The sequence below is a fragment of the Corapipo altera genome, unplaced genomic scaffold, assembly GCF_003945725.1.
Source record: "Corapipo altera isolate COAL_440 unplaced genomic scaffold, ASM394572v1 46, whole genome shotgun sequence".
NCBI classification, from domain to species: domain Eukaryota; kingdom Metazoa; phylum Chordata; class Aves; order Passeriformes; family Pipridae; genus Corapipo; species Corapipo altera.
Window position 1 is genome coordinate 17695723 of NW_020884883.1, and position 27259 is coordinate 17722981.

Here is a 27259-nt window from a genome sequence, read left to right on the forward strand (position 1 = left end):
GGGCGCCCGGCCGCCGCCGGCCCCGCGCCCCGCCGCCTGAGGCAGCGCGGCTGCACGGGCAGCGCCTCGCCCGAAGCCCCCCGCCTCCGCCACCATGGGGGCCGCCGAGGCGACCCGGAGCGCCGCCGGGCTCACCGGTGTCCTCACGGTGAGTGAGTGTGTGTGTGTGTGCGGGGCTCGGGGGGCTCGGTGCGAGGCTGCGCCGCCCGCGCAGCATCCGCGTGTCCGCGGGGTGGGTGGGGACGTGCTGCAGTGCGGGGGCAGGTGGGCAGGGGATGGGTGTATCAGGGTGTATCTGGGTGTCCTGCGGCCCCCCCTCCCCGCCGGGGGGTATGCGGTGCTCCCCTGTGCCTTCCCCGCGGTGTGCTGCCCACCCCAGTCCCGCAGCCCCAGGTCCTGGCAGGGGACGCTGGCTGGGTGGGATATTCCCTGCGATATCCATCCTTCCCATCCCCATGTTAGCGCAGGCAGAGGCATCCTCCATCCAGGGCTGTGCCGCATAGCCAGGGCTGAGCGGATCCTTGTTCTGCCCTCTGCCCCGCTCCTGGAGCTCGGCACTGGGCAGGGATCCATCCATCCATCCATCCATCCACCCATCCGTCCCAGCTGCTTTTCTTGCCACCCTTTGACCAGGCAGCAAAGCTCCCCGTAGCGAATGGCAGGCAGCTGCCTCGACTTATCAGGGAAATGTTTTCCGGCAGCTTCATCTCCACATCTACCTTCCCAGGTAGGGCCCTTCCCAATCAGCGCTTTAGGGCTACATCCCGTCTATTTTGGGGAGAGATGGTAATTCGGTGTGTCAGGCAGACGCCGCAGCTGCTGCGGCTGAGTTGTGTAACCGAGGAGAGCACTTGCTCTTGAACTCAAGGTGGATCTGAGCAAGCTGGCGCTGGCTCGACAGGAATCCGAGTAAACAACAAATAATCTGAAGCTGGAAGGGCATTAGCTGGGAAACAGTCTCTGAAGGCAAAGGGTAACTTGGGGCAGCGGCGCAGCAGATAGGTCCGTGCGCGGTGCTGGCCGTGCACTCCTGAGCGCCGGGTTCCCGCTGGGAGAAGCAAGTGCTCTCTGGAAGATGAGATGCTGATGAGGAGCTTGAGATATGCAGCTCCAGCTAGGATCCTGGAGGTCAGTTGGGAATGAAGGGTGTAGAGGGGAGGGAAAAAGGATGATGTAAAAGGTGTTGGGAAATAGAATTCTGGAGAATAAAGTGAGACTAAGAGCAAACACATGTATGTTACTTGTGTGTTCTCACACTCCTGTGTGTGTATGAGCAAATGAGCTGTAAGACAAAATTCCCATTTGCTTGTGAGCTGGCAGGATGCTTCCAGGGTTTTCATCCAATATTTGCAACATTTTGGGCATCTCCCTTTGACCCAACAAGGAGTTAATGTCTTCCCAGCCTGAGGGAAGTGTGTTCAAATCCATAGCTGGTGGGTCTTATACGGGTGCAGCAAACCCGAATCCTTCTGGCTGCTTTTTTTAGGAGCAGTAGCGGTTGTGTGGGGCTGGTGTTGGCCATGGTTTCACTTGCTTGGCGGATTTTTTGGGCACCCACCAGCTGCTACAAGGTGGTTTCCACCATCTCCCCCACTGCCCTCACCTGGAACTTGCACAGTGTCACCTTGCTTCAACTTGGGGCTTTTGGAAACCTGGGGGATTTCATCTGTTTGGAGCAAAACCATGGCTGGCGGGGGTGCTGGTGAGCTTGGGTCTGCGCTGGCTGAAGGGGTGGCTGCTGGGTTTTCCTTCATGGGGACCAGATGTTGCAGTGCTGCTGTTCTGGCTCACTCATCTGCCTGCGTTTCACTCTTGACATCTAGTAAAGGAACTGCTGAGCAGTGAGTCCCGGACTCTGGTTTCGCAAAACCCAAACCAGCTGAAATAGCTGGTCGTGTTGCAAGATGCAGAAACTTGCTTTTCTCTTCGATACTCTCCTCACAGGCAACTTTTTTTTTGGTCTGAGTAACTTGATCCTTCTTACTGAGAGTGGGGCAGGAGATGGGCTCCTCCTGTCTGCCAAGTTACCATAAAACTTCCAGACCAGTTTATTTATCTTTCTGGGGTTTTTGTATATTTATTTTTTTAATGTTGCAAGAGCTTTCCCGGTGCTGTCGGTGAAGGGTGCAGCTGATCTTCGGGAAGGGTGGCGGGCAGTGCAGCTCATCACCAACCTGTGCCAAGGCATCACCATGGAGTCAGCTGCTGTTTCTACCAAATTCTGTTGGTTTTGCTTGGAAACCATTCCCAGAGTATCAGTTTAGCACTGTTGGTCCCTGTGCTTTACAGCTCGACTCCTGTTGTTCTCTACTGGGATCAAGTGCCCTGCGTTTAGCTGCCTTTTGTCTTTATTTTACTTTACTTTATTTTATTTTATTTTTACTTTAGTTTTAGGTTTATTGCTGTGTCCCCGAAGGACTGGTAGCAGGGTGCCACTGTACACAACATAAGGTTGCAACAGTCTCGGTGTCACAGCATTTTAGGATACAAATTTCTGGACAGAAAGTTGATTTACCAGCTTTCTGCTGGTGCTTTGACTCACCAGGCAGGTGAGTGAGATGTGTATTCATAGAATCATAGAATGGCTTGGGTGGGATGGGGCCTTAAAGATCACTCAGTTCCAACCCCCCTGCCATGGACATGAATGTAAACCACTAGACCAGGTTGCTCAGGTGTTTGCAGCAGCATCCTCTGTGTAAGTGCCCAGGCAGCTTGTGGACCCCCAAAAGCTGTTTATTGTGCAGATTGCCCATTGGGTTCCCCTGCAGCACACAGCTATTGAAAGAGGGTGATGGAGACACGGCACAGAGGTGACCACTGAGGTAGAGTCCTCAAGCTGGGTGGTGGTGAGGTGGAATGTGCCTGTGCCAGCTGTGGGGTGCTGCTGCCTCAAGGGGTTATTTGCAGCTGAACATGAAGGTCCCCTTGTCTGAGTGTTTCCCAGCGTGGGGAGGTGAGAACGGTAGTGCCCCTCAGCCCAATCTGATTTCCTCATACCATAAAACCTTCATGTGTTCAAATAGGTGAAGGTGGCTGGGCAGTGCCTTTGCTCGTGCACTGCAGGGTGTTGGTGCTGAGCTGGGGATGCTCTTTGAGATTGTGGCTGCCCTGTCCCACTTGACCCTTTTGGAAAGGGACTCCTGTCCTTTTTAACCCTTCGTTGTTAAGAGCTGTTCCTGCGTCGGGCACGGGGAGCATCGCTGAAACTGCTGAAACCAAATCTGCTGTGTAGTGTTGTCTTGCATCACAGTTTCTCCTGTGGTTTTTTTGTTACCCTATACACTTCCTTTGGTACTGGAGTAATGAACTGAAATGCAGCGGCTCAGCTTTGTTACTTGGTTGCTTTTTTCACTGGCACTGGTGTTGTCAGCCAGAAAGACAACTGGTGTTGTCTTGTTCTGTGTGCTAGTGGGCAGCCTTGAGGGTGACGGAACAAACCAGCAGACACCCCTTTTTGCTGAAGATGTCCTCCTGCTCCTGGCTTTTGTTTGCAGAGATCCAAGGGGTGCGAAACCCAAGCAGCTGAATTATTTCAGGGACCAGAAATGCCAGTCTGAATAAATAGTGGATGCACGAAGCTGTTTAGACTTCCCCCATTGGAACTTGCTGTTCTCCCTAAGCTTGGAAGTGCATGTGCAGCTGAAGATCTTGGGATGTTCAAAAATACCAGCACTGCACTGCTTTGCTTGAGATAGGGTTTAAAAAAAGCCCAACCCAAGCCTGGTGCTGTTACAGGCTTTAGTTACCCGGATGAGTGATGGGAAGATGCTGGAGACTGGAAAAACAGGGAGAGCAGGAGGCAACCCATGGCACATGCTTGTAGCAGGGCTGTTTATGGTTTTCCCGAGGTCTGGCTTGATGCTGAGGGAGAAATCAGTGTCTGAGACAGCAGTACACAGCTCACCCCTGATAAGGCGGGAGAGCCACTGCCTGTCCTGCCTCTCCCGACACCCTGTTCCGCTGGCACTGGAGGAGGGTGAGTAACACAGGTGACCCCCCACTCCACCTCGACGAGAGGCTGGATTGCTAATTCAGGATGTGTCATGGAGATTACAGGGGAGGGTGGCAGGTTTCCTTAGAGCCAGCTAAGCACTTTGTTAAATCATGTCTTAGGGGAGGGGAAAAATAAAATGCATCCTGTAAGCCTTTGCTGCCTGCCAGGGCAGCCCCGCTTTTTAATTTGACGTGCTGTAATTAGTCTGGCCGCTGCAGGATCCTCGTCAGCTCCTGCGGGCTTGCCTGCTTCTGCCTGCTCTGTAATTGCTGCTTCAGGGGGAGAAAACTAACTAAATAAAAAAATAAAAATATGAAGTGTTTTGTACAAATCCCAAGCTGTAAATTATTTAGCAGGTGAAACAGGAATGTGCCGTGTGTTTCCAGGAAAAGAGAGACTGCACCAAAAAAATGATGCGGCGCGGCTTGCGGCTCTGCCGCGATGTGCCTTCTGCAGAGTCATGTTGTTGGGAGCCTTTTTTTATTTTTTTTTTCCTTCTGAATATATTCTTGTTGGCTGATAGCCCAGAATAGGTAGCAGAGCGGGAGGCGAGGGATTGTATAACACAGCCAAGTGATTTATGTGCTTGGCTGTGCAGCTGAACAACATTAGGGTCTCAGGTCTTTTTACCTTCGGTGTAGGAAAGCATCTTTGAAAATTCAAGGTAACGCTGACTTGTTCCCTCTCACCCTCTGAACTTATCCTGCAGCTGCTTGAAAATGTTTCCTATTGCTTTGCATGCTGTGTGAGGTTGTGTCAGCCTTTCTTTTGATATGCCTTTTGTTCTTGGTATCTTATCTGCGCTGCCATAACTAATGTTAAATCCATGGACCAGAGATATTCTGGGGGAAGCAGAGATCCTTCTTGGTAGATGGGGCTTCTCTTAGGGATGGAGCAGCATCAATGTGAAGGAATTAAGGGAATAAAGCCTTAGGGTTGGAAGTCAGTAAAGATAAACAGATTTATAGCCATCGTATGGCGAAGTCCAGCTGGTTTTATTTCAGTGTCTAAACACTGGCATCCGTTTACCTGTGTCTGATGCAATGAGGACCTGAGTTACAGCACAGCTGTAAAAATAGCACCAGGTTTTCTCTCCTCTTGCTAATGCAGCTGGTTTAGAGTGAGTTCAGATGTCATTGGAGGCTCAAAGCAGAACATCCCTTGTGGTCTCGACCAACCCAAGGCTTGCACTGGGCCATAAAAACTTGTGGAAGGGCAGGGGATCTGAGAAATGGTTCAGAAACAGCTGCTAGCCCGGATTTTGTCCTGGTTTGCATTACTTAGAAAGGTAACTATTTGAACAAGTGCAGATTAACAAATAGAGGAGGAAAGTTTTACAGGTCAGAGCTTCCACCTATGTGTGTGTTTTTTGTCTTCTTGGCGAGCGCCTGCCTTGTGCTGGAGCCTCTCAGCCTTGAAATGCAAAGCTGGTTTGAATTCTCCTGGGATGCCCAGGTAGCACATACTGCTGAAACTCAATTAGCAGTATTTACCACCCTGGCAGGGTTGCAGTGTAAATGATGCTTAGTCTCACTGAGAAGTGTGGTGTCAAGTTTAGGGAATTATAATTGTAACTGGTGATGTGTTGGGAGAGTGTGCTGCCACCTCTGCAGGTTCTATTCCACTCCAGCCTCACTGAGGTCCCTCCCCTGGGCGTAGTAACTTGTCCATGGTCCTGTGGCTCTGGGACTTGCCTCTGGGACATCCCTTGTGAACCTACAAGGGGTCGCTGGCAGAGAGGGCTCTGGTTGCACGCTGTTATTGACTGATACCTCCTGTTTGTTTTCCAGCTGCTCATGCTCCTTGGCACCGCTGATGGTCAGTCGAAGCTGACCTCTGAGCAGAATGCCATCAGCCTCTCCCCTGGCAAGTACCGCCACCTTGACCGTGCCACCAACGAAGAGCTGACCTGTGACAAATGTCCCGCAGGAACCTACGTGTCTAAGCACTGCACGAAGAGTACCTTAAGAGAGTGCAGCCCTTGTCCAGATGGGACCTTCACCAAGCATGAGAACGGCATAGAGCGGTGCCACCCTTGTAGGAAACCCTGTGAACTGCCAATGATTGAGAAAACTCATTGTACTGCCTTGACTGACCGCGAGTGCACTTGCCTGTCTGGTACGTTTCAGACGAACGATACCTGCGTCCCTTACACGGTGTGCCCGGTCGGCTGGGGCGTCCGCAAGAAAGGAACCGACACGGAAGACGTGAGGTGCAAGCCGTGCCCTCGTGGTACCTTTTCTGATGTGCCTTCTAGTGTGATGAAGTGCAAACCATACACTGACTGCTTTGGGAAAAACATGGTGGTCATCAAGCCAGGGACGAAGGAGAGCGACAACGTTTGTGGTTCTCCGGCGTCTCTTCCGAACATGTCTTTGACTTCATCGAGCACCGAAGTGGGTGAGCAGCCCTATGAAGTTCCACCAACCGCTGATCTTCCCAAAGGTAACTCCACCACATAAACACAGATGTCGGTTTGGTTGTGGGATTGTGTTTCTTGGTCAGGGTTGGTTTTAGGCTGTTAAAAACCAATCTGGTCTAAAGCCAGGGTGGTGCTTTTGCTTCTTGGCCAGAAGGCAGCTGCAGAGTATATTGGGTTGCCCTCACTTGTATTAAACCACATTTAATAACATTTTCAGTGAGACTGCAGTCATGGTCAGATTCCTGGCTGTCCTGTTGTTTGGGCTGAAAGGACATCACGTTCTCCAGCCTCTTTCCCCATCTCTGTGATGCACTGGCACAAGCCTTTGTGCAGTTGTGGTGAACCTGAGTTGGGATGCAGCAGGAAAGCCCCTGCTGCAGTCTCCCTGCAGCAGGGAGACGACTCTTCTGATGGATTCATTGCTTTCATGCCTGTGCTTTCCTTGCTGTGTTTCACTCTGTACTCTGCCAGAGTACAGCTGAATGGGAACCATTGCTGAAACAGCCCTGCAGGAGCCTGGGCTGTCCTGTAACTTTACTTTCTTCAATCTCTAAGATTTCCATAAGTTACCAACAGTGGGGAGAACTAGGTGGAGTTCCCCATTCTCTTGCTTAATTGGGAGTGGTTCATCATCACAGTCTTTATAATGATGCTTTAGCTGTAGCTGGTTTTGGGGCTGCTGCTGCAGGACCCCGCTCAATGTGGTACTCTGCACTCCCTGGGAAGCAGCTTCCCTACAGTGTCTCATATTAAGCATTTTAATTAAAAAGTGCAACTTTTGATAACCTTAACACATGAGCTGGTAAATATAATTGCAGGGAAGTGTTGACATTGGTAGGCTTCCAATGCTTCACCTTTGTTAGGTCTCAAAGTTTACTCTGACATTGTTTTATCATTGGGAGAGGACAGTGTTTCCTGAACTTTGAAATCAACTGCAGACAATTACGTAAAAATTAAAGGGTTTTCCCTGTTTGTGTCCTGGTCACAGTGTTTTGGGTAACCAAGTCAGGAGCAAAACCAGATTACAGATGGTTAGACCTACTCTCTGCGTCAGCTGGGATGTGACACAATCTTCAACAGATGAGTTTCCAAAATACACTGCAGTTTATGCCACAACAGCCCTTCTTCCTCTTCTTACCAGGCTTTGGTGGTGCAACTGGCTGGGACCTGAGAGCTATTGGTTGATAAGGAAACTCAATAAAGATGGAAGGTAGCTCTTAGGGGGAAGTTTGGTTGCTTCAGAAACCTATTTTGTAGTTGATGCATCTGCAACTGCTTGCAGTGCTGATAAAAAGGTTGTACATCCTTAACAAAATCCAGTGGAGAGATACTAAGGCTGCAAATTGTTATGTATTTTTGTACTTTTAGCCCCAATATGAAATTTCACAACCAAACTAAAACTAATTTTTGTAAACTTAAGAAAGAAAAATCAACTTGCTCAAAGTTGGGAGTTTTCTGAGAAATGCTGAATATGGGACAAACACAGATTAACAACATGCCTATAATAACTCAATTTTTTTAATAAGCTGCCACTAGCCTTAACCACCAGTTTTACTTCGAAACTTCCTCTGTAACTGTACCCATCTGTTCCCAGAGACAAACCTCAACTTCACCTCTACTCCTTCTCGCTGCCTGGCGTTGGGTTTCTGCCTGCTGGCCAAGCAGGGTCTTAGACCTGCCATATCACATCTCCGGTGCTGTGACACTGAACTCTCTTCTCCTTTCGCAGGTCTGAACTCTTCAGTTCCCGATTTTGTCCCCTCTCCAGCGCCGCGCGCGTCCAGCAGCATGGTGGAGCCGGCACGCTACGACAACGAGACCTCGGCCAACGGGACGGATGGTGCTGGCAGGACCCTCATGGGCTCTGGCACCACCAGCCAGGCACAGAGCTACCGGCACAAGCAGACCAGCCAAGCGCTGGAGAAGCAGCCGTCGCTGGAGATGATGGGAGGCGAGAAGTCCAGCGTCCCGTACAGGCCCCCCCGGCGAGGTTCGCAGAACGTCCACCAGCACTTCGACATCAACGAACACTTGCCGTGGATGATCGTCCTCTTCCTGCTGTTGGTCCTGGTGGTGATCGTTGTCTGCAGCGTCAGGAAGAGCTCAAGGACTCTGAAGAAAGGGCCCAGGCAAGATCCCAGTGCCATTGTGGAAAAAGCTATTATGAAAAAGTCCACCACCCCCACGCAGAACAGGGAGAAGTGGATCTATTACTGCAATGGGCACGGTGAGCAGTAGTGACTGGGCTTTGGAGGGGCTGCCCCCACATCTAGTGATGGCTTCTCTAACTTTCCGGGTCTTGTAGTGAGGACAAAGCTCATATAGTGGTTCCTCCATCCTTGGCTTCTCCTCCTTCCAGTTCCCATGGTGTGTCCCTGCTCCTGGAGGAAGGGTTAATGGAGGGAATGTCACCTGCTCACTCCACCTCCTGTCCTTCTTCCCACCCATCCTTGGTAGAAGGATGTTGAGTGAAGGCACCTTTTTTTTTCCCCTTTCCACTTTTCTTATGTGTTACAGTGTCCTTATTTTCTCGGTGACTCAGGGTCTGGTTATCTTTTGTGTTGTCCTTTTACCCTCACCCCATCAGTTTCTGGAAGGCTGAGTCATCCCTTGCCTTTTGGCACCACTTCAGTTTCAGGTTCTTAGCCCTAAATCCCAGCTGCTGGCTTGTGTCCCCAGCTCTTTGCCCATGCTGGAGCCAGGAAGGTTGTCCTTAAAGGCCATGTTTTGGACATGTACAGCTCCACGAGTGCTGTCAGGTCTGCCTGGGCGCTCTTTTTAGTAGTGTTTTCTGTTCATTTAGTGGATGATTTGCTGTCAGCTTTCCGATGAGACTTTAAAGATGACATGTTGTGATCATTAAATTGAAATCAGTGATAAATTAATGGTGGCATGACTGTGAGCACTGAGCAGGGTGCATGGTTTTTCCTCTGCAGAGCTACAATGGCAATTTTGACCCCTCCTTATCCTGTGCAGACAGCACTGACAAGTCCTTACTCTGAGCTGACGTTGCTCAACCTTAAACATCCGTTAACCTTTAGAAAAGCACATTTAACAAGGGGGGGGCAAACAAAGAATGGATTGAACAAAGATTGTAAGGTTTAAGAGAGATCAGTCCTTGATGAAAGTCATCCTTGAGTGCTCAAGTACAAAGCAAAGTTTTTGAATAGGGCGTCTTTGGTCATGTACTCTCTTCACCTTCCTGCTGATTAATAGACCTACACTTTGTTTGCCTTCTTTAATGCATTTATAGAACCAGTAAGGTCTTGTTGGAATTAGTTTTCTGCCTTCTCTTGTATTTGTGTTGCTTATCAGTTTCCTTTTAAGTCTTTCGAGTTCTTGGGCTGCAGTTTCTTAAGTTTTTTTCCATTTGTGATAATTTTTTCCCATTCATGATAACTTTTTCCCATAACCCCTGCACTCCATTGTCCCTAAAATCTATGGTACCTGAAGCATGGTCCTTGAGGCTGTGGTGAATGATCTGCAATGGAGTTGCAGAGCTTCATTAGACATCCTTATTTGTGGGTGCTAGCAGAAATACCATGTGTCTTCGGCCATGATTCATTGGCCAAAAGCACGTGGTTATTACTAAACTGTAATAACTCTTTCCCCCAAGACCTTAATTACCAGTTGGTTGAATTTCTGACACTTTTCTGTTTTCTGAAGCATCTCGGAGCAGGGTCTGCGTTCATACAGGACAGGGATTGATTGAGAGCAGGGACCAGACCAAGTTGGATGGATGCAGTGGATGCAGTTCTAGATTCTAACCTGGTGTTTCAGACCCTGTGCCAAAATGCCTGTACTGCAGGTGGTCCTTCTGGAAACCTACACATTGAGCTGCCTTTGTTGGCACTGGCGTGTGTTTGGTCTCCAAGAATGATTCACATTAAAGAAACCATGCAAATAAGAGAAGGTTTATGTGGTGAGCAATGAGACTGTATTTAGGTATAACCCTAAATATTTAGGTTGTAAGCTCACTATCCAGATATTGTCATCCTTTGGAGGACAGCATCATTCATGGGTCATCCTGTGCTTCCTAGGATGAGTTGTTCCAGTCTTCTCTGTCATCCGTTAACAGCTGAATTCAGCTAGTGCATCAATTTTGCAGGATTTCCAGATTGGGAAATAATCTGGATGTAACAGCAAAACCAATCTTAGGTGATAAACCAGCCTGGATGGAGTCTGGAGGTGAATAACCCCGTTACTCCCAGTCATTCGTGCAATAGTCACGCTGGTTCCCCCTTGGCACGGGTGGCTTCGTGACTTCCTCTTGCCCAATGTCCTCAGTTGAACTTGTGCAATCAAGGCAGACAGATGAGTGCAAGACAATTAATGCTTTGTCTTGCTTTTAGTGCAAACTAAATACTGTTACATTAGCTGGAAGGGCCTTGCTCATTAGTTCTTGCTTGGTGGTGGTGCTCTGTCATGTCAGATATGGAAATTATTCTCATTATTCTCCTTTGTGGCAGTGTATAAATCCCTCTTTGCTTTTCCAGTTGGAACGTCTGGCTCTTAAGGCTGTTTACTTGAAAGGAGAGGTGTAGTGCCATAAAGGAATTGACCTTTCATTTAATAACTGGCTGTACAGCTGAGATGAACTGCAGAGCTGCCATGTCACGGCTTAGCTTTCTGCTGCTCCAGCAGCATTTGTACCAAATCATGCTTCATCCTGAAGCAGCGTTTCAGACAGGGGTGAGTACAGCCAGGGCTAAACTTCAGGCTGTTGCAGAGAGGATATCTTTCCCCTTCTGTGCTGCTGTGTAGATCCCTCTATGGTAGGAGCGGAGCCAAAGCAAAGCCTCCTTAGATGTGAGGACCACAGCTGCTCCCCAGGTGCCAGCCTGGTTTGTGGTTGTAATAGGGTTGTGGAGAGCAAGCAATTAGGTTTTAAATTATGTTCTGTGGCTGGGGGTGAAGCCTCTGGGCTGGGTGCTGACAGTGCACCCACATCCCTATGACCTCCCCACCTGTAAGTTGGCCGCATACCAGCGAGGGGTTGTGGTGTTTATTGCCTGTTTATGTAGCTATTGCGAACAGTCTCCCCCAACTTTTTCCTAGTTTACTGTCTCCTCCTTCCTAATCTTTTCAGTAAACTTGTTTAACCTTTGAAAGGAAAGTCCGGGTCTGACGTAGGCTCTGGAGCCTCTCCTGGAGGAGCTGTGCTTGGACACCTGCCCTCACACCGGCAACCCCCCGAACCTCCTGTGGCACCAGGAGGGCATCCAAGGCCTTGCCTGTTTGGAGCATTTTATTACTGGTTGCTTCAAGGCCATGGGTGCTGGGTAAAGCACAGTCAGGGTGGCAGAAGCACTGCTCTGTGCTGGAACAAAGACATCTCACTGTGCTTGGGCTCCTTACCAAAAGAGGAGGATTTCAGGGTGGAAATAGGGACTGAAGGCACTTGATTCCTGAATTGTTTAAATAATTGAGATAAGTTTGCTATCCTGGTCAGCGGTTGTTGTCACTGGGTGTTTCACTTGACCTCATCTCCGCGTGAGCTGGTATCTGTGCCCCATCCTCTTTCTGGCATAATACATGCCTTAAATAACAGCCCAAACATAAAAATAGAAGTAGCTTGGGAGGCTGGTGTTAAAACTAGACACATGTCCTTAACATGGATATGTTCCAGCCAAGGCAGCAAATGCCAATGATTCTCACTGGATTAAATGGTTCAGAGGTCTGGGAAGAGCTTGCAATGACTAGTGGCCTGAGTTAGCAGCCAGCCTACCTCCACATCTGTCCTTGTGTCCACCCACACAACAGGGGCTCTTCCCAGAGCCCTGAAGTCTTGTCTACATGGAATTGAGAAGGTAAAGGAATGCCAGCAGTGCAGCTGTGGTTGGAGAAGCTGGACCTCTTCCTGCTTCAGTTGGCTCTTACTTTGCAGCCCTGCTGATGGGAATCCAAAGGAGAAAAACAGTTTGCCAGAGGTTTCCCAAGAAATTATCCACTCGGTGCCTGAGTGATGTGGGAATTGGGCTGATAGGGCTCTGTGGTTTAACCTTGTAGGACTTCTTTTTTTTAGAAGATCAAGAGCAGCCTACACACTGGACTTCCTTGTAAACAATCCCTTTATTTTAGCAAATACCTATTTCCTTTCTTCAGATGTTTTCAGAGGCAAGGAATTGAGCTTGGCAGAAACCTTTCAATAAAAACTGAGAATTGAAGCCTGTCTCTCAAATATCATGGCAATGCCAAATTTGCCATCACTCTATGCCAAACATGAAGATGGGCTCGAACTTCTTGCGGAATCTGCTGATAGTGCTGTCTTTGACATTGACATATTTAGTAGCAGGCGGATGAAACACAAAGGCTGTAAAATGTTAGAGTAAAACCTGTGTATAGAAACAGCTACCTGAATTGATATGCCAAGAGGCAAGAAGAAAGTTTGGTGATTTTTGTTTTTTTGGAGTCAAAAGACCAAAGAAACAGATCTTGGCAGCACTGGCCTGGCATGAGATGCCACTTCCCTTTTATTTTTCTTCAAGTCTTCTAATTGCAAATTATTGCAGTGGGTGGTGAGAGCAAGGCCAGGAAGCCTCTGGTTAAATAATCAGAGAAATTAAGTGTTCTGCAAAAGCTGTTTGCAGCTGTGATGAAGCTGAGGCTTGATTGCAGGTAGAAGTTCTGTGCTGATAATGGCTCAAGATTAAAGTGGGGAGTTGAGGAATAGTCCTTGGCTTGCATATTGGTTGCTGAGGGACCAGGGCTAGGTTTGAGCTTGGTCTGTTCCCAAGGAAGACATTGAGGATGTTAAAGAGAGACCACACCCTTGTACCTTGGAGAGCCTGATGCTGTACTGCAGCTCCAAAGCATCCCCACATGAAAATAATCAATGGGGGTGTGGGCAGTATGTATGGGGACAGCTGGGTCATTGCAGGCTTGTCCTCACATGGGACCAGGTACTCATAGTTAGTGTTGGAAGATGCTTATTGGAGTAAAATTACTTGATTCTTTTCAAGAGACAGCACATTAAGATTATGTGTGGGCTTTTTAAGTCACTCTTTTCTATAGGTCCATCACTTAATGAAGGGAAGCAAGTGCATGGAAACAACATAGCTGAGGATATCATTCCTCAAGGCTATTTAACTGCTACCCTAACTAAGGAAACCCAGCTGCAGGGTTGGCACTCGCAGGTCTCTGTGTTGACTGGGTGCTACTTTAGGACCCCTCCTTAGTGCGTGTGTGGGTAAATGAGCCACTTAGTGTAATGGTTTTGTTTGGTAGAGGTCGTTTACCCTGTCATCAGCTCCTGAACAGGTCTCATCTTGGTGGCAGGGGCTGCTGTGGAAACACACCCCTGGAGACTTATCTCTTCCATCTGCAGAGCACTGGGAGGAGTGATGGGGATAAAAGCTTCACCAGCCTCAAACTGTGGTGGCCTCGAGCTTTTGTGCCCAGACCGCAGGTAGGGCAGAGATGGCCACAGCATCTCAGGAGGGCAGGTGTGCCCAGTGCTGCTGACATAATTGGGTAATTGCAGTTACACCTGGAGAGGAGCAGTCCTGGACTTGTGTGCAACCCCTGATATGACTCTGGCAGGCAGAGCATGAGATGAGGGATTAATGTCTGTCTACCTGCCAAAACGGAGAGGCAGAAGGTGGTGTGTTTTGTTTTTTTTTCCAAAGCAGTCTCTCCTCTGGCATCTGCAGCTTGATGATCTGCAGATGACTCCTGGTCCTCTGATGACAGCCTGTCCACCTCCGCAGAGTGAGACCCAGGCAGAAAGGGAGCTGGTTAAATTGGAAGAGGCGGGTATGTCCCGGGCACCACAATGAATATGGATGCTTAAAACAGGACTGCTTCCTCACTGGAGCTTGTTCTGTTGCATTTTGTGCTATGTTTGCTCCAACATGGGCACAATGCTCTGCTTTGGGTGAGGTGAAGCAACTCTGCATCTGCAGCACAAACCTCTGCAATAGGAGCGTTGGGCTGTCATCTGATGAGATCAGAACACCATCTTCCATGAACTGCCCAACTTAAAACATTGTTCAGGTTTGCCTAAAAATCATCTTTGTCCTTTTGGGAAGCTCTATGTTTTCCAGAGGGCATATGCAAGAGCTGACCAGGACTTCTTGGTGAAAGGGAGCCTTGGAAAATGCAAACGTGGGAGGCTGCTGTTCTGCTTAGAGAGGAGGAAACCTAATAATGTACAGGTTTATCATCTCTTCTTCCTCGACCTTACTGCATTAGTACCAAAGACTGGTGCTTGATCACTTTTAATGTGGGTTACTACATGAGCCATCTATCCACAGCATGAGCAGGTCTGTGTGAAGTTGGAACATTTGCTCCCAAGTCTGCTTCAGAATAGAAAAGAAAAAACCAAATTACCCCATGGCCAAAATTCCTGGGTGGGCCCTGTATTAATTTAATGAGGGATTGGGATTTGTGCCTGCCCATTAAGGTGTAGGGCCGAGTGTCAGAAGCAGGGCAGCTCTGCAGGAGAGGAGGATTGTCCTTGGAGAAAAACAGTCCAAGCCCAGTGTGTTTTTTTTTGCCAAAAACCTGACACCAGTTTCTGCGCTGGGAGGGCTGTGATTTCGCACTTCAGTAAGGCTCTCACACATCACTCCTCGAATAACAAGGCAGATTTTTTTTTTTTAACTTGCTCTCTAAGGCTGGGGGGAAAAAAATGCAGGTGGTGAATTTAATCCTTGGGTTGGCATCTGTGGGTGTCTGGATATTTATAAGGCTCTGGCCACGGCAGTGTGCATGCTCAGGGTTACCAGCTGTCCCAGAGGGTTATAATGAAGATTAACTCTGCAAAAGCTGTTTAAAATTTAATAATTACATAAAATACTTATGCTGGCCATTCCCATGCAAACTGAAGGAAGAGCAAGTCCACTCTGCGAGTCCCCATTGTAGCATCCCAGGTAGTGGGCAGGAGCTTGCGTGGGTCCTGGGAGGGTTGGACCAAGGTGCTGTTACAGAGATGACTTCCACTTAACATGTGTTGTGAAGGAAAGTCTTGTCTCTTGCTGACCTTCAAGTTCCCAGGTCAGAAACATGTTCCTAACTGCATGTGGCTGATCACAGACCTTTCTCCACTGCTTGGTTTGATTATTTTCCACAGAGCATGTGGGAAGTGTTGTTAAGGAGTCCTTTCCTGCCTTGCAAGATTTTTGGTTTTGTCTTTAAAAAAAAAAAAAAACAAGCAACAAAACAAGTCCAAACATAAGGATTTAGTGGTTTGTTGCCCAAACAGCACTTGCTGAGGATGTGAATCACTGGCTCCTGGGAGGATAGCAGCACTGTCCTCCCTGGTTGTGAAAACTACCAGATCATTAACAAGTCTTTGTGAGTGTGTCCTTTCTTCCTGTCTGACAAAGGCTCTTGTTGGAATCATGGAAATGTTTAGGTTGGAAGGGACCTTAAAGATCATATAGTTCCAACACCCCTGCCATGGGCAGGGACACCTTCCACTAGACCAGGTTGCTCAGAGCTCCGTTCAGCCTGACCTTGAACACTTCCAGGGATGGGGCAGCCACAGTTTTTCTGGGCAGCCTGTGCCAGTGAATTTCTTCCTAATATCTAATCTAAACCTGCTGTCTGTCAGTTTAAAGCCGTTCTGTCTTGTCATATCACTCCATGCCCTCGTCAGCAGTCCTTTGCAGCTCTGTTGTAGCCCCTTTAGGTACTGGAAGGTGCTGCAAAGTCACCCTGGAGCTTTCTATTCTCTGGGCTAAACAACCCCAACTCTCTCCTCCTGTCTTCTTAGAGCAACTGCTCCAGCTCTCAGACCATTTTTGTGGCCACCTCTGAACCTGATGTAACAGCTCCACATCCTTCTTGTGCTGGGGAACCTAAGGCTGGATGGTGGGATCTCAGGAGTATGGAATAGAGGGAGAAAATCACCTCTCTCAACCTGCTTGTCATGCCACTTCTTATGAAACCCAGAACACGGTTGGCTTTCTGGTGGGCAAGCACACATTGCCAGCTCATGGTCAATTTTTCATCCACCAACATCCCCAAGTCCTTGGCAGGGCTGCTCTCAATCCCTTCTTCCCCCAGCCTGTGCCAATACTGGCAATTGCCCTGACCCAGGTGCAGGACTTTTCCACATCTTCCAGACCTCATTTAGGACCTGAAATATATTTGGAGGGCAGGGGGAGGAGTTTGAGTTTCCAGTAATGTCCCTTTTTGGCAGCAGTGAATTGGTGAAATTTTTGTATTTTGGAAAGGTATTTCTGCCGAGAATTTGGGATTTCTAAGTCCTGGTTTGGCTGAGCTGTGGTATCTTGTCAGCTGGAGTGTGGATGTGCTGCATCCTGGCTTACTTGTACATGCAGGCTCTCAGTGTGTGCTCAGAGTTAAAAATAGGCTGCTCTGGCTGTGTTTTGCATGAGTCAGGAGGATATTTGGGGGAGGGAGGTGGGCTGAGCTCAGGAGCAGAGCTGGATTTGCAGTGATTCGGAGCTTGTATCTGAATGTAGGGGAGGGTTGGGCTGCATCACCGAGGTTTTTCTGTCTGACTTGTGTGTGCCCTTGGGCTGTGCACTCTGTCTGTGATGCCTCATCCAGACAGCCTGTCACAGTCAGGATTTGTCACTGCATGTGGTGCACAGACTAATATCACCCATCTCTGGAATACCTGTGTCAGTATGTAGGTGGTGGAAGCTCCAGGTGCTCCAGCTCAGATTTCTACTGGGATGGTAGGAGTCAGTTCACCCCCCAGATGTTGTGGGTGAACTGGTGGGACCTGTCCCTGATGATGAAGGGCTGGAGCATGGAACCTCCTGAAATCCAGCCTTCCTGAAACTTCATGAAGCTGTCTCTGGAACCCTGGGCAGATGAGCTGCTCACTTGATGAGACTGTGTGTGCCACGGGTCCTGGACAATCTCCTGGGCTTTCCTTTCTAGCTGTATAAGACCCCTTATAAGACTTGAACTGGTGTTGAGTTAAACGTTTTCTCTGTGCTGTGTCCCTTCATTCTTCATTATTAATGGGATGAGAGAACACATGGCTTGGGAGGGCTCTGAGTATGAGATTTCCCCTTGAAGGTGGCATTTTCTTAAGGAGCACTCTTCTAAAAAACACCAGTTATATTTGGCTTGAGTTCTGAAAATGAAAACAATGATGTCTTTTTGTTCATGAGAGGAAGGAACTGCAGCTCCTCTGTGGCCAAGCTGTGGTTAGACCTCACTGTATCTGCTGCCAGGTGCTGGGGTGTAGCCTTGGCGGGGTGGCTCTTCCGCTGCTCTTGAGTTTGCTTAAAGATGTGAAAAAATAATGGCAGAGAAGAGGAATGGCCCCTTGCAGGTACTGTAAGTCAGCGTGCCAGCACTGCCGGTCACGGCCCCGCCCCACACTGGCTTCTTGCCCTGCTGGAGGCCAAATGATGCTGAAGAATTGGATCTGTGTCCAACCTGTAAATAGCAGGATTACGGGAGACCAGTGAGGCTTGTCCAGAACAAGCCTTTAAAGCCCAGCCAAGTCTTATGTGCGTGTTTGATGACCACCTTGGTGACGTGGAAGGAGTCTGACTGCTCTGACTACATCAAAGTGTGCTGCAGTGAGGCTGGACACATCTGAAGGAGCTGGAAATGGGTGGGAAAAATCTTGAACCAGATACAAAATAAGCAAATGGAAGTCACTTAAGTAAACTGAAATGGTGTTTATGGGGAAGAGAAGGCAGAGGTGAGCAGTGTCCAGAGACAGGCAGTGGAGCTGGAAAAGGGGCTGGAGTGCAAGTCTGATGAGAAGCAGCTGAGGGAGCTGGAGGTGTTTAGCCTGAAGAAAAGGAGGCTCAAGGGGGACTTTATCACTCTCTGTGACTACCTGAAAGGAGGTTGTAGAGAGGTGGGGATCGATCTCTCTGCACTGCCTCTTCAGAAAGGTCCTCCCTTCAGCTCAGCGTCTTTGCAGATGAGCTGGATGTGTGTTCAGCAGTGCTGTTTGCTTGTGCCACTCTGGAAGCATTTTTCCATTTCCAGACTTGTCTCCCTTTCTCCCAGTGTGCCCTGGCTGTAGATGGGCCTGGTTGTGCCCACGTTACCATATGTGTGCATCCACCCACGGGTTTTACACTCGCCTATGCACAACATGTTGGCCTTGTCCTGGCTTGAAGTGGAGCTGATCATTGCTCTGGGGTTATCACTACCTTAAAATAGTAGGTGGCTACAGGGAGTAGCCCATCACAGCATTTAGAGACTTGCAATGTTAAGGTAATGGCAGTTGAAATGCCACCTGCCCAGGTACCTAAGACACACGTGAATGTCCTGGATCCTTCAGATTGTTGCCTGATCTGGACTGGCCATGGAAAACACAGCTCAGCTGGATTCAGATGTGGGGGTTCATTTCTGTTTCCACTGTCTGAGGCAACCAAAGCTGAGTCATCAATGGTGATGGTTCCTGATGATGATAATGTAGAGGATGGTGGTATCTCCTGCATTTGCAGCAGGATGGTGACAGCTCTCCCAGGCTGTCCTTACAGCCTGTGATAAAGAAGGAAGACAACTCAGGCTGTTGCAAGCTCAGAGCAGCTTTAGCTTTAGCATCAACGTGGCTGTGACCAGCCTTGTGTGGGAAGTGTGAAATGAGTGGGTTAAAGCACCATCTCTGCTGAGCTTGGCCATTTTACTTAGGATTGCTGGGAGTCTGGAGGGCTTTGAGCATCATCTCCATCCTCAGGGTGCAGATGAGTGTGCTTGGAGAAGGTTCTCATGGTTCAGGGACTGGGGAGGACCCAGGACCTAAGATGGAGCTGGGATTTTTGCTCCACGCACTTTGGGAGGCACCTTCCCATTGTGATAGGATGCTCTTGGCACTATTAGTGCTCTGCATTGTTGACTCGTAGGACTTCTGGAAATATGGAAATAGTAGGATGGTAAGCTTATTACATGCATTACCATTTTATTTTTGTTGGAGCAGTAATACTTGGCAGCGTGCAGCCACAACTTGTCATGTAAGGGTTTTAATCTTATTTTTCAAGAACAGAGGGAGCAGTGTTTTTCTTACTGACTGGAGCCAAATCTGTGCTCAAGTCTGTGTCTCTTCCATATCTCTCTGGGGTTTTGTTTGCACAATATTGTAGTGGATGTAGCGAACATATGGGGCTTAAATTTATTTAATAGTCGCAAGAAAATGAGTTTAAGGTTCTTACAGTATTAAGGTAGGCATTTCCAAATTCATTTTTAATAGAACATTTGTTCTTCAAAGATTATTACGCGCCATTAAGTCCTCTGCTGCCTGGTGTGTTCTTGTGCCCTGGGATGTTATTGCCAAGGGATATAAACATGTTTATGGGCCCAGTTTATTGAACGGTGAGATTAAATATACTAAACTTGAAAATGTCAGTAGGAGCATGAGCACTTTGTCATAAATCCTGTGTGAGAACATTAGGACATAAATGTCATGTCGCTGCATAAAACCAGCGCAAATCAAGTTGCGAGCAGCTGAAAACTTTTCTCACCAGTACAGCAGCTGTAAACACTGGGATTTATCAGCATTAAATACATGGATAGGAGCAGGTAGTACATGGGTTTTTCTTTTTCTGGGCGGATTAGGTGTGCCATGCAGGGATAATAAACCAGCAAATTATGTTATGATATTTCTGTATGACTGACGTGCATGGGAGTGGGTGTGGGCAAAGCCCCCACCCAGCTATGACGTGTTGTCTTGCTGCAGGGCAGTGCTGGCAGGGGGACCCAATGCTGCTCATTTTATGCATGTGTGTCTATAAAAAAATGGGCAGCATTATCTCTATCCATATACCTATATATATATGCCACTCAACTCAGCAAGAATAAAATCCTGAATACAAGAGTAAAAAAAGCTCTGCAAGATTTATACAGTGAGATAATGACTTATGCACTATATATATCTCTTAAGTGCATAAATCATTATCTCTCTATAGACAGACATACATAATAGGTGGTGTCAAACCTGCTCGTCCCTCTTTGCATTGCTTTTTTTTACCTTGGTGCACAAGCCTTGCAGAGCTTTTCCTGCCCTTGTATTCAGGGATTTTTTAGGGGTTTTTTATCCCCTGGATTGAGTGATAAAATCAAGCGGCAGCTGCGTAAACCTGGCATTTTGCTGCTCTTATGCCAAAAGTAGTTGGATTTCTGGTTTAAAGGACCTGACTCCAAGCCTAAGTTGTCTTTTGGGCTTCTTGCTGACCAGGGTATGTGATATGGGAGGGCATAAGGGCTTGGTAGCCAGCATGGTTTGGGCTGTCTGTCCTTCCTGCACAGGACTGACAGCCACCATGGATGCCAAGTCATCAGTGGATGAGAATTTGGGATTTGCCTGAAGCACACAGGCAACCTGTGTCCCTTGAACTGAGGACCACTGGGTTTTCATCTGGGAAGCGTTAACAAGACCAGGCTTAATTCCTGCTACACTCTTGTAATGTGATGGGCAACAGCATCTAATGAGACACATCAATAACCCCATCATAAATCTCAACACCAGGTCTGCAGCCTTTTCTCCATAGTTAAAACCAAGTCCTCTGGTTGGTTTGGGGTTTTTTGGATGGGCTGCATCCCCCATGCTGGGCTGGTGAGCTGAGCTTTTCTGGTAGGAGAAACTTTGACTCTTACAACCCATGTGAGATAGTACATGCATGTGACTGTAAACAGCTGGGGAGGGAAGTGTGGTTGTGGTGGGAGGAGGGTGGGGAAGTACAAAATGTGGTTTGTACTTTGTGTTTCTTGGTGTTTCTGATTTAGAGCAGGTTGAATGCACCGGCTGTGAATGCACCAAACAACGTGGGCTCATGGCTGTGTTATCTAGTTTGGAAGTGAAAACTAAAGTCTATATATAGCAGGTCTTGATAAGCTTCCCTTAAGTGAGAAGAAGTTTGGTCAAAAATATCATGAAGCTGTATCATTTTTGTATATGTATTTTTTTATATAAGCATATATACACATATATGTAAAATAGCTGTATCACAGATTAGAATATATAAAAGTATGTGTAATATATATATAAATATATCAGGCTGAGTAGATATTGTATATAGGGGTGTGTATATTGTATTGGGTTTGCTTGGCAAGGGTTTGGTAGCAGGGGGCTGCAGGGGTGGGTTCTGTGAGAAGCTGCCAGAAGCTTCCCACATGTCTGACAGAGCCAATGCCAGGCGGCTCCAAGAGGAACCACCACTGTCCAAGGCTGAGCCCATCAGGGATAATGATGGTGCCTCTGGGATAACAGATTTAAGAAGAGGGGCAAAAAAAGCCAGTAACTTCAGCCAATAGAAAAAGGAGGGAGAATATGTGAGAGCAACAACTGTGCAGAGACCAAGGTCAGTAAAGAAGGAGAAGGAGTGAGAACCCCACACCTAGAGCAGGTTTACTGGCAGGACTTGTGACCTGTGGAAGGGACCCACGCTGGAGCAGGGAAGGAGTGTGAGGATTCCTCCTCCTGAGAAGGAAGGAGCTGCAGAGACACTGTGATGAACTGACTGCAGCTCCCACTCCCCATCCCCCTGTGCTGCTGAGGGGAGGAAGGAGACAGTTCAGGAGTGAAGTTGAGCCTGGGAAAAAGGGAGGGGTGGGTGGGAAGTGATTTAGTTTTTATTTCTCATTACCCTATTCTTGTTCGTTTGGTAATAAGTTAAACTAATTTCCCCAAGCCGAGTCTGTTTTGCCAGTGACAGTCTCTGGTGAGGGATCTTTCCCTGCCCTTATCTCAACCTACAAGCCTTTTGTTATATTTTCTGTACCCTGTCCAGCTGAGGAGGGCAGGAACAGAGTGGCTTTGGTGGGCACCTGGTGTCCAGCTAGGGTCAACCCACCGCATATCGGTACATATATGTTTATATATAAAAAGGAGATAGCAATATATCTAATATAAGGCTGTATAGGGTTTTTTTTTGTTTGTTGGTTTGGTTTGGTTTTGTTTGGTTGGGGTTTTTTTGGTGGTTTTTTGTTTTTGTTTTTTTTTAATCTATTTGGCTATATCAGAGCTGTGACCTGGAGCTGGGAGGTTTGGTCTAAACAGCATTAGAAATTGTTAGATTTTAGACCAGATGGAAAGACCATGGCTATGATATTCTTCTGTAAGCAGCTGTTTTTGCTGACACAGCTGTTGTGCCTGCAGAGGGAAAGAGAAGTGCTCCCTGTAGTGATGGGGGCATGCTGGCTCGCTCACTTGGAAACCTGAGGTGTGCTTATCTCTCTGGAAAAAGTGAGTTGTTCTTTGCAGCTCACCTATGCTGACCCTTCGTGTGGTTGCTGGAAAAAAAAGGTGTTGCTCAGCTTGATAAAACAGGATTCATTAGTTGTTATGAAGGATATATGGCTTTACACGAAGGTGTAACTCCTGACCTCTAGTAGACTCAAGGATAAGTGTGTTGTTTGTATTGCTCCCTAACCTTCATGGAGAAAACCCTCACCGTCCCAAACCAGCATGTGTCAAGGGCTTTTCTGAGGGAAACTCTGTCTTTTTGCTCTCCCTAGAGCAAAATTCCTACCACATCTTCCATTCACCCAGTGTTTACCCGGTGCAGCATCACCCACCCCATAACTGAGTCATCCCACCGGTCTGTACTGGAAATGGCTCTAAATGCAATCATAGCTGCTGTAGGTGCTCTGTTATGGAAATACAGATCTTTATAGAGGTGCTTTGGTGACTCACCTCTTAATCCAGCTCCTGTTCAAAGCAGTGGCTTCAATGCAGGCGTGTGGATGAGCACGTGGCCCTCTGCCCTCCTCTGCCCTGCTCCTCCAGCCATGCACTGGCTGAGTACCAAGGGTCTTCCTGTGCTGAAGAGTGGAGGAAACTTCACAGATAAATTATGTGATTGATTTTAGAGCACGTTGGGGCATCTGGTGGGTCTGTCACCCTTTGTGTGCATAGGCAGCTGTTGAGCATGCTATGGGCGGTGCTTCTCTGCAGCCTGGACTCTGAAAGGTCTTAAAATAATAATAACAACAACAAAATCTCAAAGACCAACCCAAGAAAAGCAAAGCATGGCTATTTGGGGATGAGAGAAGCTTTGCTAAAGCCTGCAGAGCCCCGTGCCTCACCTGTAGCTTCTCTGCCCCCCCGCAGGCATCGACATCCTGAAGCTGGTGGCCGCCCAGGTGGGGAGCCAGTGGAAGGACATCTACCAGTTCCTGTGCAACGCCAGCGAGCGGGAGGTGGCGGCTTTCTCCAACGGCTACGCGGCCGACCACGAGCGTGCCTACGCTGCCCTGCAGCACTGGACCATCCGTGGGCCCGAGGCCAGCCTGGCCCAGCTCATCAGCGCGCTCCGCCAGCACCGCCGCAACGACGTCGTGGAGAAGATCCGCGGCCTGATGGAGGACACCACGCCGGTAACGACGGGCTGGGCTCCGCGTGGGCTTGGAGAGCGTGTGGAGGCAGGGCACCCAGCTGTGGCCTGGAGCTTAGCTAAGAGCTTGGCTGGGCTCCACCTCTCCACAGAGCTCCTCAGGGGGCTTATTTTAAGTTGTACATTGCTGTTGAGCAAAGTTTTGCCAAAGTTTGCTCAAATCTTAGTCAAAGTTTTGATGAGCTCTTAAGTCCCACGTGTTGTGCTTTGCACATTGTCCTTGAAGATCACCAGGAGGACCCAGTACCTGAGCCCTTGTGTCAGGGACATAGAGGAAAAAGCATCTCCCTTTAAATTTGCTCTTAAATGCTGTAATTAAATGCCATGGATTTTGTGATAAGGGCCAAGTATCTTGAGTACTAAATGATGCTTCCTCCAAGATGGTGACCAGTAGCACTGGGGAGTCCATGCAGTCCTCCAGAGTTGTTGCTCTTTGGCAGCCCTGGCCTTAAAACAACCTGTCCCATATTTTGGGAAAATAAATTGCTGCAGAATATCAGTAGGTTCTCAGCTGGGTGTAAGTTATTGGAAGGTGCCTCCGTTGACCTTTGCAGTTTATTTTGGCCACGGCTGCTTTACTTGTTTCGTTTTTTTGGCTCTAGTAACTCAGTGGTCTGGAAGCATTTGTAAAGGTTATGGATGGGGCTTTTTCTTAATGTGGAAGCCAATGGGACAGCACAGAGATGGAAGTGGGGGAAGTTGAGGGAGGGGTCTTCTCCCTAAACTGGTTGCTGAAACATTTCCTGTTGCCTCAGCAGTGACCCAGACCCAAATGGGAGCAGGTGGGTGCCTGCTGACCTCTCTGGGCAGTTGGTGGGGGCCTGGCAAGGTGGACCTTGACAGATAGTAAAGCTTATGGGGCATAGCATTTGTTAGGGCAGGGGATTCCCAAATCCTGATTTGACCATTGCAGACTTCACCCTTTAAGAGAGACTGTGGTCCCTTCACTGTCTTGCATATCTTAAATTACTTCACTGAGAGTATGAAATGTCTTGATCCCTTGTAACCATTGTGTGAAATCACAGGGTTTGAGGCACTGGCAGAAGCCCTGGGCTTGTGTTTTTGAGAGACCCTGAGTCAGGTGTGTGCCGAGCATCACGCTGTGTGCCCTGCCCAGGTCTTGGATAGGTTCCCTTTGCCAGCTGCCCCAAGTCTTCTGCTCCCATTCAATTACTGTTTTTTATCTTCCAGCTCCTGGTAACTAAGCAGCATGTGGTCCTCTCATTGATGGCAAAAAGTGAAATTAAAGGACCAAGACAAAACTATGGTTAGGGAGAGGAGGGAGGCAGAGAAAATTGTCATTTTGCATATGTGAATTAAAGTTTCTGGTATGTGCAGTGTCTCAGATGGACACCTTGTTCTCTTGCTCTCCTGGAGTAGGTAGTAACCTCTGTCCTCCTAGTTACTGCTTTGACTTTGAATTCTGTGGCAAAGTGCTGGGCAAGGACATCAGATAAAACCTGGGGCTTGTTCATCAGAATGATGCCTAATTAACAGACTTGGGCTGTGCAGTGCTAAACGCTTCTGAGCTTTGTGCTCTTTTAGCCAAGATCATCAGGTTGTGCTTATCAAATAGCACAAAAATGCAGGTGGTAGCTCCAGGAGCACGGTTTATTGTGTGACTTGTTGGGATGGCGGACTCCTGCTGATGGAGTAACCGCAGGCTGTGCCCATAACTCTCAAAAATACATCAAGCGGATGCTCCAGAGAATGAGCAAACCCAATTCCCATGATTAACTGTACACAACTGGACTTCCCAAGCAACTTTTCTGTGTCTCTTTGTTTTTCAAAAGAGTGTGGTGGTGTATTCTCCAGTGTCCAGCAGCACCTGGACCGTGGTGGTTCCCCATCAGTTTTACTTGTTTTTCTAGAAATGATTAAAATTGGGTTGTTGATCTTTTGAGCAGGTGGCTCAAGTGGATCCACATGAGAAATTTGGCTTGTTTCAGCAAAGGAGTTGTTTTTTAACAAATTCACCCAAGCTGGCACATCCTCTTTCCCCATGCATCTGATTGGGGTTTTTCAGATGAGTATCCCTCATGATCAACCTTAGGAGTTGGCCATTCCCCTGCCCTGGAGATCCTGAAGCTGTGTGTGGGATGTCAAAGCCTGAAAGCACCCAGGGGTGCACATTCAGCACAGCAGCACATTGTGTTTCTGCAAGGTGTTACCTGCTGTAACCTGTCTGCCTCCTCTTCCTGAGTTGGCTCCTGCACTGTCGATGTGGGTGGTGATAGAATGGCTCTGGGTGGGATGCAGGAAGCCTGTGGGAAGCAACTTGTGCATGGGAGACAATCCCTGGAGAATTGTGCTGATGGTTGATCTGCATCGCAGCAGTCCAGGGAGCTGAGAGATCACTGCCAGGAGTAGGCAGGGAGGTTGATCTTTGGTTTGGTTTTTTTTTAATCTGCTGGTTGGAAGGTCTTTAATTAGAGCTAATTGAGGTTTGACTCATGCTGATTTGTCTGTCGAAATGCAGACAAATTGAGGCAGTTTTTCTCCACACCAAACTGGTTTGATCCAAAGGACTGAGTTGCCCTGTTGGTGGCTGGCATGGGCCCCTCCAGCCCTGCAGAAATAGTCTTGCAAAAAAACCCTGAAACAACAACAAAGAAGGTTGTGAATGTCCCATCTCTGGAAATGTTCGAGGCCAGGTTGGACACAGGTGTGTCCAACATGGGAAGGTGTCCCTGCCCATGGGAGCGACATGAGCTTTAAGGTGCCTTGCAACCCAAACCACTCTGTGATTCTGAGTAACAGCAAGATGCCCTTGGGGTGACCTGAGCCAGCAGCAAGTCTCTTAATGCATGCTGGTGTGTCCTACATGAGCCCAGGAGGGATGGATGCATGGGTGACTGTGCTGTGTGTGATGCCTTTGGCCCTGCCCAGCATCCCTGGGTGCAAAAGAGTTTCCCCATCCCCCTCGATGCTGTGTCATAAGAAAGCACCAACACCCCCAACTCACAGGTAAAAATTGTGTTGTTGAATAATGTAGTTCTCAGATGGCAAATCTAAACGCATCCAGCCTCCCTTCACCGGCCCATCCCACCCGCTATCGCATCCTTGTCCTAAATCCTTTATCTGGTGTCTGGCTTCGCCTTGTAAAACCTATGGAGGCAAAGCTGCTCTCTCCTGTAGAGCCCTATTCCCTTGGCAGCCTTTTGTGCTCCGAAATCCAAATATTTACAACCCCTGATAGGAATAGGGGAATTAATCAGAGTCTATGGAGCGTTACAGTACGTGGCATGAACATTTTCCTTCCAGGTAATGAACAGCTCTGCTGCAGACTTGCCGGCTTTTTTAGCTGTGGGAGATTATGCTGGTTTTGCATGGCGCTGGATGAATTTAGGTTAAACCGAGATTAGCCCTCTGAATCATTTTGCTTGGGGTTTTTTGCCGCTGAGCCAGAAAATACAGCAAGAGCGGCAGCTGTGGGAAGGTTTTTTTGGGGTGCTTTTAACTCACAGGGCTCCTGTTAAAGCCTGGCCTGGCCATTAATGTTTGTTGGGCTCAGTGTCTGCAAAATCTCTCCCCTCGCAGTCAGGTTTACTGGACAGCAGC

General features: G+C 48.2%; 1 protein-coding gene across 2 annotated transcripts in view; it reads left to right on the forward strand.

Moving 5' to 3' along the window:
- The first annotated feature begins 35 nt into the window (after positions 1-35).
- The window catches only part of TNFRSF21 (TNF receptor superfamily member 21), a 35447-nt gene continuing 8223 nt past the window's right edge, over positions 36-27259 (forward strand). Inside the window, exons 1-4 of one of the 2 annotated variants that reach the window (XM_027641058.1) lie at positions 36-148; positions 5785-6439; positions 8146-8643; positions 23416-23681. In XM_027641058.1, coding sequence (XP_027496859.1) covers positions 95-148; positions 5785-6439; positions 8146-8643; positions 23416-23681 — 1473 coding nt within the window. In that variant the 5' untranslated portion in view covers positions 36-94. Of the gene's footprint in view, positions 149-1065; positions 1129-5784; positions 6440-8145; positions 8644-23415; positions 23682-27259 lie in introns of those variants that run through there. The other variant, XM_027641059.1, reaches the window with a different exon arrangement.